Here is a 15,335-nt window from a genome sequence, read left to right on the forward strand (position 1 = left end):
CTCACAGCAACACAGACGCATAGCAACCGGAAAGAAGAGCCTGTTTCCATAGCAATGCATAGCAACCGGATAGAAGAGTCCGTCTCCTTACAGACGCAGGGCAACCGGATGGAAGAGCCTGTTTCCATAGCGATGCATAGCAACCGGTTGGAAGAGTGCGTATCCGCGGAAGGCCTCGCGCCGACGCAAGATGGCGACCTCGAGTTTGTCGACGTGGAGACGTGCGACGAGGACGACGGCAGCGACGTCGCCATGACGACGGAGACGGCCATCTCCGGTCGATCGCCAGCGGCCGGATTCAGTCCGGCGCGACCGAGCGAGGAACCGATCACCGACGATGGGTCTAAGTCCGACTCGCTGAAGGCGAGAGGCGTCTCCGTGGGCCGGAAAGACGGAAAGACGAACCGGGACGATTCCGGCGTGGAGACGGAGAGCGACGCCGGCAGAGAAGAGGAGCAGGCGGCGCCCTCTGGCGTCGCGATCGGCGACGATCGAAAGGCGAGCGCGTCGATCGCGCCGACGCCGGGCGGGAGAGGGAGGGAGGTGCGGACGCGCAGGGGAGGAAGGGAGGAGCGCGCGCGGGGGGGAGGCGACGCCGGGGGGAGGGATCGAACCTCTCGGAGGAAAGACCCGCCCTTCTCGAACGAGGACTTTCTCGCCGGCAAGAAATCCGTGCGCATCCTCGCGAAGTCGCTGCCCACAGGTGGCGCCGCCGCCGCCGGCCCGTCGGACGACGACACCGGGACGAAGGAGGAGGAGGACGCGGTCGGGGAGGGGGCGCCGCACGCGGCGTCGTCGCAGCGCGGCCGCAGGAGACGCCGCTACAGCGACGGCAGGGTGGCGGCGGCGAGGGGGCGGCCGCGACGCGCGAGTTTATCCGCGGCGGAATTCGGCGGCAAGAACGATTCCCGCGAAGCGAGGACCGACGGCAGAACGCCGACGTCGGAACCGAGCGAGGGGGCGTCCCCGACGGCCGAACCCCCGCGCGGGAAGAGGCGAGCGTCGCACGGTCGCCACGACGATGACGACGCCGACGGACAGACGAGCGAGAGGGTCGCCGCCGCGGCGCCGGCGTTCGCCGAGGACTACCTCGCGGGCCGCAAGTCGATGCGTCTCGTCGCGCGAACTCTCGGCCGCAGCAGCCGCAGGCGATTCCCACCAGGGTGCGCCGCGTGGCGGCCTCGCAGCTCGTCACGCCGATCTCGCGTCTCCCGCAGTCGCACGCCGCCGCCGCCCCGCATTGCACGATGATTCAGCTGAGGATGCCTCTGCCGCCCACGTCGCTGGCGACGACACAGCGTCTGCAGACGGTCTTGACGACTCAGCAGCCGCAGCGAGTGCGGTACATGCTTTCCCCGCCGCACAAGGGAGCGCCGGGGACGCTGCGCACGATCCGCGTCAGCGCGGCGACTGCCGGGATACCGATGATCCGGATGAGCCAGCTGCACCCGAACAGCAAGATCGTCGTTCACGGACACAGCAGCAGCAGCAGCGGCGGCGCGACGGCAGAGGGGGGGACGCCCGGCGGCAGCGGCGGTGGCGGGGGAGGAGGAGGAGGAGTCAGCACGCAGACCGTACTCGAAAGAGGAGAGCTCATCAAGACCGAGCAGGGCAACTTCGTGATGTACCGCCCGAAGAGGAAGCCGGAGCAGGCGGCGGCGGCGGCGGGGGGAATCCCGGGGTCGGAGCGGCTGCGGCAGATGTGGAAGGACGACGACGACGACCTGCTGCCCTGGAGGAAGAAGAAGAAGGAACAGGATGAGGAGGATGAGGAGGAGAGTGGCGAGGTGGAGGTGATCGAGTTGTCGGACAGCGAAGAGGAGAGGAAGGGCGAGAGGAGGGAGACGGCGCGCTTGACGGTCGGGGAAGAAGAGGAGTGGGGAGGAGGCGTTACAAAGGAGGAGCCGGCCGAAGGAGAAGAGGTTAGGAAGGAGGAGTCGGCCGATGGAGGAGACCTTAAGAAGGAGGAGCCGGCCGACGGAGGAAACGCTGCGAAGGAGGAGCCGGCCGAAGGAGAAGAGCTTAGGAAGGAGGAGCCGGCCGACGGAGAAAATGCTGCAAAGGATGAACCGGATGACGGAGGAAACGCTGCGAAGGAGCAGCGGGCCGACGGAGGAAATGCTGCGAAGGAGGAGCCGGCCGATGCAGGAGACCTTAAGAAGGAGGAGCGGGCCGAAGGAAAAGAGCTTAGGAAGGAGGAGCTGGCCGACGGAGAAGAGTTTAGGAAGGAGGAGCCAGCCGAAGGAGAAGAGCTTAGGAAGGAGGAGCCGGCCGATGGAGGAGACCTTAAGAAGGAGGAGCCGGCCGACGGAGAAGACGCTGGAAAGGAGGAGCGGGCCGAAGGAGAAGAGCTTAGGAAGGAGGAGCCGGCCGACGGAGAAAACGCTGCAAAGGATGAACCGGATGACGGCGGAAACGCTGCGAAGGAGGAGCCGGCCGATGGAGGAGACCTTAAGAAGGAGGAGCGGGCCGACGGAGAAGACACTGCTGCTTCGGTAAAGAAGACAAACGACGAAACTGAGACAGCGATGCCATATACAGAGGAGGCGGGTGGGCCGTTAAAAATGGATGAGACAGCGAGATCGAATGCAGAGGCGGCAACCGAGACATTCGAGACAGCCGAGACAGTGGAGCCGAGTACGGCAGGGGTCGATTACGGGAGAAAACCTACCGAAGAGGATGGAGAAAATCCCGACACGTTGAACGCGAACGAAGACCGTAAAACCGCCGAGAGTCGACCGAATCGCGACGCCGCCGCTGCTGCCGACTTTCCTCCGTCCGCCGCACCGCCGGGGGAGACGACGACCTCCCCTGCTCCTCCTCATCTTCCCGAAGCGTTGCCCGAGGAGCCGCGGGCGAGGAGAAGGCGAGGCGGGAGGCAGGTGGCGCTAGGGTTCGACTACGAGAAGCCGCTTCTGCGTCGGAAACCTCCGATCTCATACAAGATGGCGTGCGACGTGTTCACGCGCTCCAACTGGCAGACGCACTTTACCGCGTCGTCGCCTGCAGCAGACAGACGGATCCGGTTGGGTCAGGCGGACGTGGAGGAGGGCGGCGGCAGTGCGGAAGAGGAACCGGCGAGCAGGCGATATGAGAGCGTGAGAGCGAGCGGCAGCGGAGGCGGCGCGTCTGTCCCCTCGGCGACGGAAACCACTGGCGAGATCGAGAGCGACCCCAGCGCCGCCCTGGCGGACGGCGCGGTGAGCGAACGCGCCGAGGTAAGCGCGTCGGACGTCCCGTGCATCGCCGCGCCGCGAGGCTCCGAGGGACTGGAGGCGCGGACGAGGTCAGGTGCGCGGAGACGCCGCGCGCGCGGCGTGGACGACACGCGGCTAAGCACCCTGCTACGCTTGGCGGGGCGCCACCGTTGCTCCCGCGTCGGACGAGGCGCCGGACGTGGGCGTCGCGGCCGAGAGTCGGGAGATTAGCGAGCGCGGGTTTACCGAAGATGCGCGAACAGAACGATGGAATCGGCCGCATCTACGACGACTCGTGGCGATGCGGTGACGCAGCCCGCCGGAGCGACGCTCGCAATCATGCGGAGAGGGTTCGTATCTGCAGAGACGCAAGCGAACAGAATAGAGATCTCACAGCAACACAGACGCATAGCAACCGGATAAAGAGTCCGTCTCCTTACAGACGCAGGGCAACCAGATGGAAGAGCCTGTTTCCATAGCGATGCATAGCACCGTTTGGAAGAGTGCGTATCCGCGCGGAAGCCTCGCGCCGACGCAAGATGGCGACCTCGAGTTTGTCGCGTGGAGACGTGCGACGAGGACGACGGCAGCGACGTCGCCATGACCGACGGAGACGGCCATCTCCGGTCGATCGCAGCGGCCGGATTCAGTCCGCGCGCGACCGAGCGAGGAACCGATCACGACGATGGTCTAAGTCCGATCTCGCGAAGTGAGAGGCTGTCTCCGTGTGCCGGAAAGACGGAAAGACGAACCGGGACGATTCTCGGCGTGGAGACGGAGAGCGACGCCGCAGAGAAGAGGAGCAGGCGGCGCCTCTGCGTCGCGATCGGCGGCGATCGAAAGGCGAGCGCGTCGATCCCCGAGCCGGGCGGAGAGGGAGGGAGGTGCGGCGGCGCGGGAGCGAAGGAGAGCGCGCGGGGGGAGGCGACGCCGGGGGGGAGGGATCGAACCTCTCGGAGGAAGACCGCGCCCTTTCTCGAACGAGGACTTTCTCGCGCGCAAGAATCCGTGCGTGCCATCCGCGAAGTCGCTGCCACAGGGGAGCCGCCGCCGCGCCCGTCGGACGACGACACCGGGACGAAGGAGGAGGAGGACGCGTCGGGGTGGCGGGAGGGGCGTGTCGGTCGTTACAGCGCGGCCGCAGGAGACGCCGCTACAGCGCGCAAGGGTCGGCGGGCGAGAGGGGCGGACCGCTGGCGCGAAGTTTGATCCGCGGCGGAATTCAGCGGCAAGAGCGAGTTCCGCCGATAGCGAGGACCGACTGGTCAGAACGCCGAACGTGGATCGAGCGAGGGGACGTCCCGACGGCCGAACCCGGCGCCGCGCGGGAAGAGGCCGAGGTCGGCACGGTCGCCACGACGATGACGCTGCCGACGACCCCCCGAACGAGGCGAGGGAGGGTCCCGCCGCGCGCCTGGCGGGGTCGCCGAGGACTACCTCGCGGGACCCGCAAGTCGATCGTCTCGTCGCTGCGCGATACTCTCGCCAGCGACGACGACGAGACGCGCGCAAGGCCGTACCCGGCGCCGCCCGTCGGGCGCCCGTCGAAGCGGAGACCGCGCGCCAGCCGTCCGGTCGTCGGCCACGGCTGACCGCCGCCGCGCCGACGCTGCGCACCAATGGCGAGCATGAAGGCTTCTACAGCGACCTGCTGCTCACGAGAGGGCGCCACCGACGGGCAAAGCCGACCGCGGCGGGCGGAGAGGCGGAGCGCACCGCAAGCGGAAGCGGAAGGCGTTCTACACGCGCGCCGCGGACGCCCCGCCGCCCGCGGTATGCCGCGCCTGGCCGCCCGCCGAGTCGCGGCGGCACGGACCGCGCTCGCTGCGGAGTGGGAGGAGATCAGTGAGCAACGGTCATCAGGACACGACGATCACGGACAACCGGTCGACGGTAGAACGTTCCGTACATCTCCCTCGACGGACTTCCCGCGGCGGGTCTCCTCCCGGCGCGTGCACCGGCGCCGCTGCCGCGGGGGAAGCGGCGCGGAGGCGATCGCTGTGCTGCGCCCGTAAGGGAACTTGGAGGCGAGGCGGAGGAGGAACGAGTGGCGCCCTCTGGGTCGGACGTACGCCTGCTCGCGGGTTCGTCAAGGGCGTGATGGCGCCACCCGTCAACCCGCCGTCTTCGCGAGGATTTTCTTAACGTGTCAGTAGAGACGCGCGGATGCTGGGGAGGAGACAGATGCTGCAGCTACTCTTGCCGTGGTCATCAAAGAACAGACAAGTATTACATCCACACCTACCCCAGTCACGACAGAAGAGACTAGTGTCACAGCCAACCCTGGACCAGTCATTGGAGAGCAGACAAGTATTACAGCCACACCTGCACCAGTCGTTAGAGAGCAGGCAGGTGCCACAGCTGTCACGACCTTACAGAACATTTCAAAGTACAACAGCCACACCCTCTACAATCCTCACAGAAGATGTAAGGGCTACATTCCCACCTACACCAGTCCTCACAGAACAGATAGGTATTGCAGCCCCGTCTGCCGCAGTCACTGGAGAAGACGCAAGTACCACAGCCAACCCTGGACCAGTCCTCACAGAAGAGTTAAGTACCACAGCCACACATGTCCTTGCAGCAGAGGTCAGTACTGCAGTTATACATACCGCAGACATTGGAGAAGAGACAAATACTACAGCCACACCCGCCCCAGTCACTGGAGAAGACACAAGTACCACAGTCAACCCTGGACCAGTCATTGCAGAACAGACAAGTACCACAGCCACACATGCCGCAGTCATTGAAGTAGAGGCAACTACTACAGCCATGCCTGCACCAATCTTCACAGAAAAGATGAGTATTACAGCTGCATCTGTCACAATCCTCGCAGATCAGGCAAGTACCACAGCCACACATGCCGCAGTCATTAAAGAAGAGACAGATACCACAGCCACGCCTACCACGATCATCACAGAACAGCCGAATACCACATCCATACCCGTACCCATCGCAAACAAGTCCAGTAAGACGTCCGCGGCGGCACCTGCGATCGATGCTACAGACCATAGCAGCGCCAAGGACGCTCTCCCCAGCGAAGCTTCCGGCGCTGCCGCCCGGGCGACCGCGGAGCGCGGGAGCGGCATCGATGACGTCGCGGTGACGCGGGAACCGCTAGAGCGGCGGCCAAACCGTGTCTCGAACCGAGCGCGCAAAAATTCGACGCACGAGCCCCCGCGGCCGCTGCGCCGCGCGCTGCAGACGCCGCCCCGGCCAAGAGGGCGTCGCCGTGACGCACGGCGTCTCGTAGGGGCGAATGACACGCGCATGCGACGACCGCGATCGAAACTGGCATCGTTCTCCGACCGCCCCGCGGGCGCGGTTCAAGCGTGCCCCCCTGGCGTGAACGACGCGTCTGTAACCGGCGGCGAACTCGAGAGGCGGCTCTGTCGTGCCGCCGGCAGGCAGCGCAGAGCCCGCAGGACAGCCCACGCACCATCGATGGTGGTATCTGATTGTTCAATGCTGAAGCAGAGGCAGAGACGGAGACAGGCTTGTCGAGATGGAGACCGGGTCGAAGGCAGGGTAACGAGGCTCGAGATAGAGGACAAAGTGTGGCGGTACGAGACAGGGTAGAGAGCGAGGAACCGGTGAAGGCAGGGGTAGAGGCTGAGATGGGACAAGTGTGGGCGGTAGAGACAGGTGTGAGAGATGGAGGACCGTGTGAAAGGCAGGGGTAGAGGCTGATATGCGAGGACAAGTGAGGCGGGAGATACAAGTAGAGATGAGACCGTGTGAAGCAGGGAAGGCTGGAGATAGGGACAAGTGTGCGGTAAGAACAGGTGTAGAGATGGAGACTGGGAAGGCAGGGTAGAGGATCGAAGATGGGACAGTTGGCGGGTAAGACAGGGTGTAGAGATGGAGACCGTGGAAGGCAGGGAGCAACGCGAATGGGGACAAGTGGGCGGTAGAGACACAGTGTAGAGATGAGACCGTGTGAAGCGGGGTAAAGGCTGAGATGGGTGACAATGTGGCGTAGAGACAGATGAGGAGGATGGAGACTGCGGTGAAGGCAGCGGGTAGAGCCTGAAGATGGAGACAAGTGTGGCGGAGAGCAACAGTGTAGAGATGGAGACCGGTGTGAAAGGCAGGGGTAGAGGCTGAGATGGGACAAGTGTGGCGTAAGACGACAGGTGTAGAGATGAGAACACGGTGTGAAGGCAGGGGTAGAAAGGCTGAGATGGGGAACAGAAGTGTGGCGGTAAAGAGACAGTGTAGAGATGGAGACCGTGTGAAGGCAGGGGTAAGGGCTGAGATGGAGACAAGTGTGGCCGGTAGATACAAAGTGTACGAGATGAAGACGCGTGTGAAGGCAGGGGTAGAGCTGATATGGGACACGTGTGGGCGTAGAGACAGGTTAGCAGATGGAGCTGTTGTGAAGGCAGGGGTAGAGGCTGAGATGGGGACAAGTGTGGCGGTAGAGACAGGTGTAGAGATGGAGACCGGTGTGAGGCAGGGTAGAGGCTGTGGGGGAGATGGGGACAAGTGTTGGCGGTAAGAGAGACAGGTGTTAGAGATGGAGACCGTGTGAAGCAGGGGTTATAGCTGAGATGGGTGACAAGTGGGCGTAAGAAGACAGGTGAGAGATGGAGACCGGTGTGAAGGCAGGGGTAGAGGCTGAGATGGGGACAAGTGTGGCGGTAGAGACAGGTGTAGAGATGGAGACCGGTGTGAAGGCAGGGGTAGAGGCTGAGATGGAGACAAGTGTGGCGGTAGAGACAGGTGTGAAGGCAGGGGAGAAGGCTAGAGATTGAGACAAGTGTGGGCGGTAGAGAGCAGAGACCGAGCAGTGGCATAAGCCGCAAGAGCCCAAGTGGATCAAATTAGAAGGTATCTATTCGAGAGTAGGCCAAATAGGATGTTTAGTATAACTAACTTCAGATCGTTAGTTAAATATTATCCAACTAGCCGACTGACTGTAACTGGCTCATATGATTCAATTGGCATTGATTCACATCATGAAATCATAATCCTTCTAAACGTACTACTAAATAATGTTTGTCCGGTATATAATTGACGCGATTTTGCTTTCGCCCGTGCCAGGTTGCCGTAGCGATACCCGATCAACATGGAAGCAAGCAAGAAGGTTGGCCAAGCGTCGTCGTTGCCACGGCGACACGCCTCTGCTCATCACGCCCGAGCGCCGTCATCGATTAACCGAGCCGCCAGCGCCCCCTAGAGACGCCGAGGAGGGCGGACGCCATCCGATCTTTGCTCTCTGACTTGCACGGCGAGAGCCAGGGGGCGTCCGCGCGGTCGCGGCGGTCGCGGCAGCGCGGGTGCCGGGGAGATTGCGGGCGGGCGGCAAGGCCGGCGGTGGGCAGGCGCAGCGGGCCCCCGCTCTCCTAGCAAACCGTGGGCAGATGTGCGAGGACAATGACTGGCGTCTGAGCGGTGGCGTCCCATCGCGAGGAGCTCGAGAGGACACGCTACCCGACGTCCAGCCGCACTGCGAGGCAGACGCTGGAAGCTTGAGCGCCAAGGTGGAGCAAACGACATCGGGGGCGCCGGTGGGCGAGGGGCTGGCGAAGCAGGAGGCGCCGGTGGTCGAGGGACTAAAGCATGCAGGGGGCGCCGTGATCGAGAGGACTAATGATGCAGGGGCCGTGAATCGAGGGGAACTAATGATGCAAGGGGGCCCGGTTGGGGCGAGGGACCGGGGACACAGGGGGGCCGGTTTATCGAGGAACGCAGGGGACACGGGAGGTGCCGGTGTTGAAGGGACCAGCGACATTATCAAGATGACCGCGCCGCGCAGCAAAAGCGTCGTGCAGTACCGTCCGCGCCAAAGCGGGGACGGCCGGCGGGGCGGCAACAGCGTGGCGAATATCCGCTCCCGCTCCCGCCTCGGCTCCTTTGCAACTGACGGCCACGCCGAGCGCTCGAGCAAAGCTCCCGGCCGACGTCCAGGCGCGCTGCAGCAGTCGCGGAACTTGAAAGCGCAAAAGGGTGGAGCAAACGCCATCGGGGGGGCGCCGGTGGGCGAGGGGCTGGCGAAGCAGGAGGCGCCGGTGGTCGAGGGACTAATGATGCAGGGGGCGCCGGTGATCCGAGGACCGGGACTACAGGAGGCGCCGGTTTGTTGAGTGGACCAGCGACAAGTTTCAAATGACGCCTGCCGCGGGGCAAGCGTTTGCAGGTACCGTCGCGCCTGCCACAGCGGGGACGGCCCGCGGGGGCGGCGGCAGCCGCGCAGAAATCGCTCCGACGCTCTCGCTCCTTGCAGACACTGCGCACAGCTCGAGAAAGAACGGCCGGCGGAACCGCTGGAACTCCGGCGCCAATGGTGGAGCAAACACAATCGGGGGCCCTAGTGGCGAGGAGGCTGGCGAAGGTCAGGAAGTGCGGACGTGCATCGAGGGACCCAGGGGACACAGGAGGCGCCAGTGGTCGAGGGACTAATGATGCAGGGGGCGCCGGTGATCGAGGGACCGGGGACACAGGAGGCGCCGGTGGTTGAGGACCTGGGACAACAGGAGGTGCCGGTGATCGAGGGACCAGCGACAGTTTCAAGTGACCCCGCCGCGGGGCAGCGTCGTGCAGTACCGTCCGCGCCAGCGGGGACGGCCGCGGGGGCGGCGCAGCACGCGGAAATCCGCTGCGGCCACTAATGTCTCGCTCCCTGGAGACTGACGCCACCGCGTCGAGCAGAAACAGCCGGGCACGACGTCCAGCCACGGCTGCCGAGGCAGTCGCTGGAAAGCTTGAGCAAACAAGGTGGAGCAAATAACACGCGGGGCGCCGGCTGGGCGAGGGGCTGGCGAACAGGAGGCGCCAGTGGTCGAGGACTAATGATGCCAGGGGGCCGCAAGTCGCGAGGGACCGGGACACGGGAAGGCGCCGTGGTCGAGGGACATTAATGATGCAGGGGGCGCCGGTGGTGAGGGACCGGGGACACAGGGAGGCGCCGGTGATCGAGGGACCGGGGACACGGGAGGCGCCGGTGGTTGAGGGACCAGCGACAGTTTCAAGTGACCCCGCCGCGCAGCAAGCGTCCGTCCGCGCCAAGCGGGGACGGCCGCGGGGGCGGCGCAGCACGCGGAAATCCGCTCCCGCTCTCGCTCCCTTGCAGACTGACGCCACCGCTCGAGAAGAAACGCCGGCCGACGTCCAGCCGCGCTGCGAGGCAGACGCTGGAAGCTTGAGCGCCGAGGTGGAGCAAATAACACCGGGGGCGCCGGTGGGCAGGGGCTGGCGAAGCAGGAGGCTGCGCAGGTGTCGAGGACTATGTCGGGAGTGGATGGGGGGGGGAGAGGCGTGGGCATGGGGGCCGGTGGTGAGGGACCGGGGACACAGGAAGGCGTCGGTGATCGAGGACGCGGGGACACGGGAGGCGCCAAGTGGTACGGGGACTAATGATGCAGGGGGCGCCGGTGGGTGAGGGACCGGGACAACAGGAAGGCGTCGGTGATCGAGGGAACCGGGGACACGCGGAAGGCGCTCAGTGGTTGAGGGACCAGCGGACCAGTTGTTCAAGGTGACCCGCGCGCAGCAAGCGTCCGTACCGCGCCAAGCGGGGACGGCCGCGGGGGCGGCAGACAGCGCGCAGAAATCCGCTCCTGCTCCCGCTCTCGCTCCCTTGGAGACTGACACCACCTCTCGAGAAGAAGCTCCGGCCGACGTCCCGGTGAGCGAAGGGCCAGTGACAACACTGGCAGCACCGGGGGAGCCGATGATACAAGAAGCGCTTATGAGTGAGGGACTAGCAAAGCATGGGGCGCCAGTGAGCGACGCGCCAGCAAAGCAGGTGGCGCCGGTGAGTGAGGTACTAGCAGAGCAGGGGGCGCCAGTGAGCGAGGGGCCAGCAAAGCAGGTGGCGCTAGTGAGCGACGGGCAAGCAAAGCATGGGGCGCCAGTGAGCGATGCGCCAGCAAAGCAGGTGGCGCCGGTGAGCGAGGGACTGGAAACTCAGGGGGCGCCGGTGAGCGAGGGGCCAGCAAAGCAGGTGGCGCTGGTGAGCGAGGGACTGGAAACTCAGGGGGCGCCGGTGAGCGAGGGACTAGCGACGATACCGGGAGCGGCGGTCGACGAGGGGACGGAGCTTTCGAGCGACCCCGCCACGTTGCACACGTCGCGTGGTACCATCCGCGCCAAGAGAGGACGGCGGCGGCGGCGCAGCGTGCAGGAATCCGCTCTCGCGCCCTTGCAGACTGACGCCGACGCCGACGCCGTCGCGACCCGGGGCCGCTCGCGGCGGTCGGGGCGCCAGACTAGAACTCCCAAGCACATGGAGAGCTTTGTCGTCGGCGTCGGCAGGGAGGCGACGCGGCAATACCGGCGTCGCAATTCCGACGCCGCCACGGGCGGCGCCGGCGTAGCGAGACAATGCGACGGCGGCGAGGCGGCCGGCACGGGCGCTCCTCCGACGCAGCGCGCTCACTCGCCGTCCGTCGACGGTACGGAGGCAGCGCACGCGGAAGATCACGCGTCCATCCTCGGCTTCTCCCCGACTCGTCCGCCGAAGCGGCGACACGTTGATCCGCCGTCTGGAGAAGAGAGGAGGGAGGAGACGGAGAAGGAGGTCTCGTCGGAGATGGACGCCGTGAGAGCGTTGGAGCAGGACTTGTTTGAAAAGACTTCGTCTGACGACGAGGTTTCATTTAAATGCAGTGTCATGAGCGGAGTTGCATTTTAACTGTGCATTGCTGGGCATGGGGTAAAAAGGGTGAAGGGAGGGTGGGGCAGACATAAAGAAAGCAGGCAAACAGAATGGGAGAGGGCAATAGGGGAGGGAAAGCAAGCAGTATTTTATATCCTGTTGATGTTTCAGTTTCTATTTTTTAAATATGTCAGAATGTGTGAGTGAATAGTATACTGTTTTTTGTCCTTGCAAAAGAACTTGATTTATACGGTTTAGGTGTTTTATTTCGAGTTGCAAACTTGGCTTCTGTTAATATAAGCTGTCTCAGAACTGTAGAAGTAGAAATTATAAATTACCTGTTAATACGTTTACTTCGTGAATTTAGATTTATGAACATTCTGTGTCATGTAAAATACTGTAAATACTGAGGTCTGAGGTCGTTTTATAGCGTTAGACAAAAAAGAATATTCATGTAATGGCGTTATCATTTTCTCACATATAGCAACGGTAAAGTTGTAACAAGAAGTTGTTACTTGTCCGTGTATCACAGCAGTTTATTGAAGGTTTGGTGTTTTCGTGTGTCGTGCACATGCAATTGATTTTTTTGCCTGTCCTTGAAATCAAATTAAAATATCAAACTGTTTGTTGGCTAGATAAATGTATTGCACACTTATAGAACGACTTTACCATGCATAGTGAACATCGATGCGTGTTGTTACAGCACATTACCTTTATCCTGAATCATTTATTAAATAAATTTAGCATTATTATAAAGTTTGTACAAGTTTATCCAATGTCATGTCAATTTCAGTATCCAATGGACATTAAATGCGATTACATTGGTTTAATTCTGTTGTCATCCATGTGTAGTTTACTCTACGTTGATTCATATGAAAAGCCATTCCACAAAATATACTAACGACAAAAAACATTACAGGAAAACATTCAAGCTTAAATGTCAGTCAAATAATTGAATTTATTACCTTGTTTACGAAGCCCAAGACAGATCATATCAAGCAAATACGACTGCATTTTTTTCACATCTATTAAAACACCGGCAAATCGTTCTTTGTAACAGACACTAACTGTGATGTACAACCACCGTGTGGTGAAGCCACGAAAAAAGCCTTCCCGTGGACCGAAACTCGTGGAACCACAATCGTCACCGACGTGCTTCCACAAAAGCGTTTCTGATGCGACGAGATCTGCGGCCGCACCCGTCTGCCTACAGGCTCTCGAGGATTGCCTCCATCTTGGCGATGAGGTCCTCCTTCTTGGCGTTGGTGGCGCTCTCCGCCTCTATGTACGCCTGCTTCAGCATTTTGTTTGCGACGACGCGCTCGGCGTAGCTGATCGCTGCCTGCAGCTGCTCCTTCACGCTGCGATCCAGCTTCTGAAGCTCAGCAACCTACGCAAACACACGTGGAGAGAACGTCAAGCAGGACTTGGACGTGAACCGAAGTAGTGGGGGCAGAGGCGGGGAGAGCTAGACTAATCCTAATCCGCCTGATTGTCTAATCGCAGAGAACGACGATGACACCGACGGACGCGAATAAGAGGGAGAAGTGGCGAAAGGGTGAAGAACACTCGACTGATCTACTGTTGATCGGCAAATCGAAGAAGTGGTGGCAGCGGCGGAGAGCGCTCGACTAACCCGCCTGATTGTCTAATCGTCCGCGCTGGAATCGACGTGTTTCATCGCAGAGTAAACTAGTCGTTGCCGAGATGCGTACCGACTATTTTTTTTTTACAAAAGCTCTAGAAACAAACTCGGTGGGTGGATTTACGCCCAGTAGTTACTACCCTGCCTGCCTGCACCCAGATTAATGTATGCACATGTATGCATGTTTACCTGTACGCGTGAGTGCATGCATGCATGCATGTGTTAATCTGTTTGTATACAATCATTCATGGATTCTTAGCATACAGGTGCAAGATGCTACACAACAGATAAGGGCTGAACAACAGGCTAATTAGATGCAGCTGCGCAGGAATGACGATGATACACGCACACCTCAACTAGGTTCTCACCTTGTCTGCTGCGTCAGATGCCTCCGCCTTCAGCTTGATGTGCAGATCAGCAATGGTCTGGGTGAACTGCTTGTACTCCGCATCATTCTTCTTCCTATAACCGACAAGTTAAATAAAATAATTAATAATTAAAAAGCGAACTGCACAACACCCTGGCAAAAAGCAGATTGGCTAGAGCTGTCAGTCGATCGCTGCGGGAGCATGGGTCAACACACACACGTGAAAGAGAATTCACACTTCAAAACGCTGCACGCAGTCTAGATCTGCGAACCCCACCCGACCCACGCCCCACCCCTCCCACACACACACGTACCTGTTAGCGGCAAACGCAGCCGTGTCCTTGCTGGACTTGAACTTGTTGATCGTGTCGTCGTAGGCCTGGTAGACAGCCACGCGTTGGTCGTGTACGCTCTGTAGCTGCTCCAGCATGCTGGACACACGCATTCGACTCTCGCTCGCCGCATCCTGTACACAGCAATGAGAAACGATGGTTACGGTTCTGCTGAGGGTTGGAGATGGAGTTGGGATTAGAGTTGGGGGTTGGGATTGAGGTAAGGTTAGGGCTGGGGTGAGGGTTAGGGTTGGGGTAATGGTTAGGGTTGGGGTGAGGGTTAGGGTTCAGGGTTTGTACACTACACCAAACCTGAAATTCAAGGACCCAACAGCCAAATTTCAAGGACCTACAGATACACTGTATACCGTGCTGTCAGTCTATAATCAGTATATCTGTGTGCATACAGCGCTATATTCTCTGCGCTTACGATCCAGCCCCAAACTCGAACCTTATTTATTATTTTATTGTGAGCGATCTTGGTAACAGACTTTGACAAAATTGTAACCATGTTCTTGAACTCATAAATTTTTTGGATCAACCAAATTCGTTTTCCAAGGGCTTTTCAAGCACTTTTGGATGAGAAGCCTAAAATTCCAGGATAATAAAAAAATAAAAATTCTAGCACTTTCAAGGTTTCAAGGACCCGTACGAACCCTGAGGGTTGGGGTAATGGTTAGGGTTATGGTTGGAATTGGGGTTGGGGTAATGGTTAGGGCAGGGGTGGGCAAACTTTTCAAAGCGAGGGCCGCATCAGTGGGCATGAAAAGTCAAAGGGCCGCACCTTTTAAAATCGGGGGAGGGGGGGCTCTAAGATAATACGTGCGTTTCGCCTCAAGGGCACCATTCTGGACCATAATTAACTGAAATGGCGTTGCAGAGCGAACCAGAGACAATGGAACACTAATCTGTATGACACTGAAAAAGTCAGCCTCGGTCAAAAACAAACATGTTGACTTTCACAAAATTTATTGATTAAAAACAAAATTTTTGTTTTTTTTATTTATTTTTTTTATTTATTTTTATTTGCTGCAGGCTTTCGCGGGCCGCACAGAACCCCGTAGAGGGCCGCATTGCGGCCGCGGGCCGCAGTTTGCCCAACCCTGGTTAGGGTAATGGTTGTAGTTGGATTGGGTTGGGTAGAGGAATATGTTTAGGGTTGGGGTTATACCCAAGGTGTGGCGGATGTCGG

General features: G+C 60.2%; 3 protein-coding genes across 3 annotated transcripts in view; 2 read left to right on the forward strand and 1 right to left on the reverse strand.

Moving 5' to 3' along the window:
* The first annotated feature begins 1,247 nt into the window (after positions 1 to 1,247).
* Positions 1,248 to 3,801, forward strand: LOC106810260 (trichohyalin-like). The gene is made up of 3 exons (XM_014813553.1): positions 1,248 to 2,285; positions 2,319 to 3,218; positions 3,640 to 3,801. The coding sequence occupies exons 1-3, from the start codon at positions 1,248 to 1,250 to the stop codon at positions 3,799 to 3,801; spliced, it is 2,100 nt and encodes a 699-aa protein (XP_014669039.1).
* Positions 3,802 to 8,549: 4,748 nt separating this feature from the next.
* LOC106810261 lies at positions 8,550 to 9,811 on the forward strand. Its single transcript, XM_014813554.1, has 2 exons — positions 8,550 to 8,737; positions 9,581 to 9,811. The coding sequence occupies exons 1-2, from the start codon at positions 8,564 to 8,566 to the stop codon at positions 9,809 to 9,811; spliced, it is 405 nt and encodes a 134-aa protein (XP_014669040.1). The 5' UTR covers positions 8,550 to 8,563.
* A 2,921-nt stretch (positions 9,812 to 12,732) lies between these two features.
* The window catches only part of LOC106810275 (dolichyl-diphosphooligosaccharide--protein glycosyltransferase subunit 1-like), a gene marked incomplete in the record, with an annotated part of 19,136 nt that continues 16,533 nt past the window's right edge, over positions 12,733 to 15,335 (reverse strand). The window contains 3 exon segments of the mRNA XM_014813568.1: positions 12,733 to 13,189; positions 13,813 to 13,906; positions 14,126 to 14,277. Of these exon segments, the coding sequence (XP_014669054.1) occupies positions 13,007 to 13,189; positions 13,813 to 13,906; positions 14,126 to 14,277 (429 nt within the window).

The sequence above is a fragment of the Priapulus caudatus genome, unplaced genomic scaffold (genome assembly GCF_000485595.1).
Source record: "Priapulus caudatus unplaced genomic scaffold, Priapulus_caudatus-5.0.1 Scaffold425, whole genome shotgun sequence".
Taxonomy (NCBI): domain Eukaryota; kingdom Metazoa; phylum Priapulida; class Priapulimorpha; order Priapulimorphida; family Priapulidae; genus Priapulus; species Priapulus caudatus.

What these genes read in the sequence shown, in the direction of transcription:
- LOC106810260 (XM_014813553.1), top strand. Translation starts at nt 1,248, where the DNA reads ATGATTCAGCTGAGGATGCCTCTGCCGCCCACGTCGCTGGCGACGACA. An exon ending in AGCCGGCCGATGGAGGAGAC is followed by an intron (nt 2,286 to 2,318) that starts CTTAAGAAGGAG and finishes GACGGAGAAGAC; the next exon opens with GCTGGAAAGGAGGAGCGGGC. An exon ending in CGGTGAGCGAACGCGCCGAG is followed by an intron (nt 3,219 to 3,639) that starts GTAAGCGCGTCG and finishes GTCTCCTTACAG; the next exon opens with ACGCAGGGCAACCAGATGGA.
- LOC106810261 (XM_014813554.1), top strand. Translation starts at nt 8,564, where the DNA reads ATGTGCGAGGACAATGACTGGCGTCTGAGCGGTGGCGTCCCATCGCGA. An exon ending in AGGGGCTGGCGAAGCAGGAG is followed by an intron (nt 8,738 to 9,580) that starts GCGCCGGTGGTC and finishes GGGACACAGGAG; the next exon opens with GCGCCAGTGGTCGAGGGACT.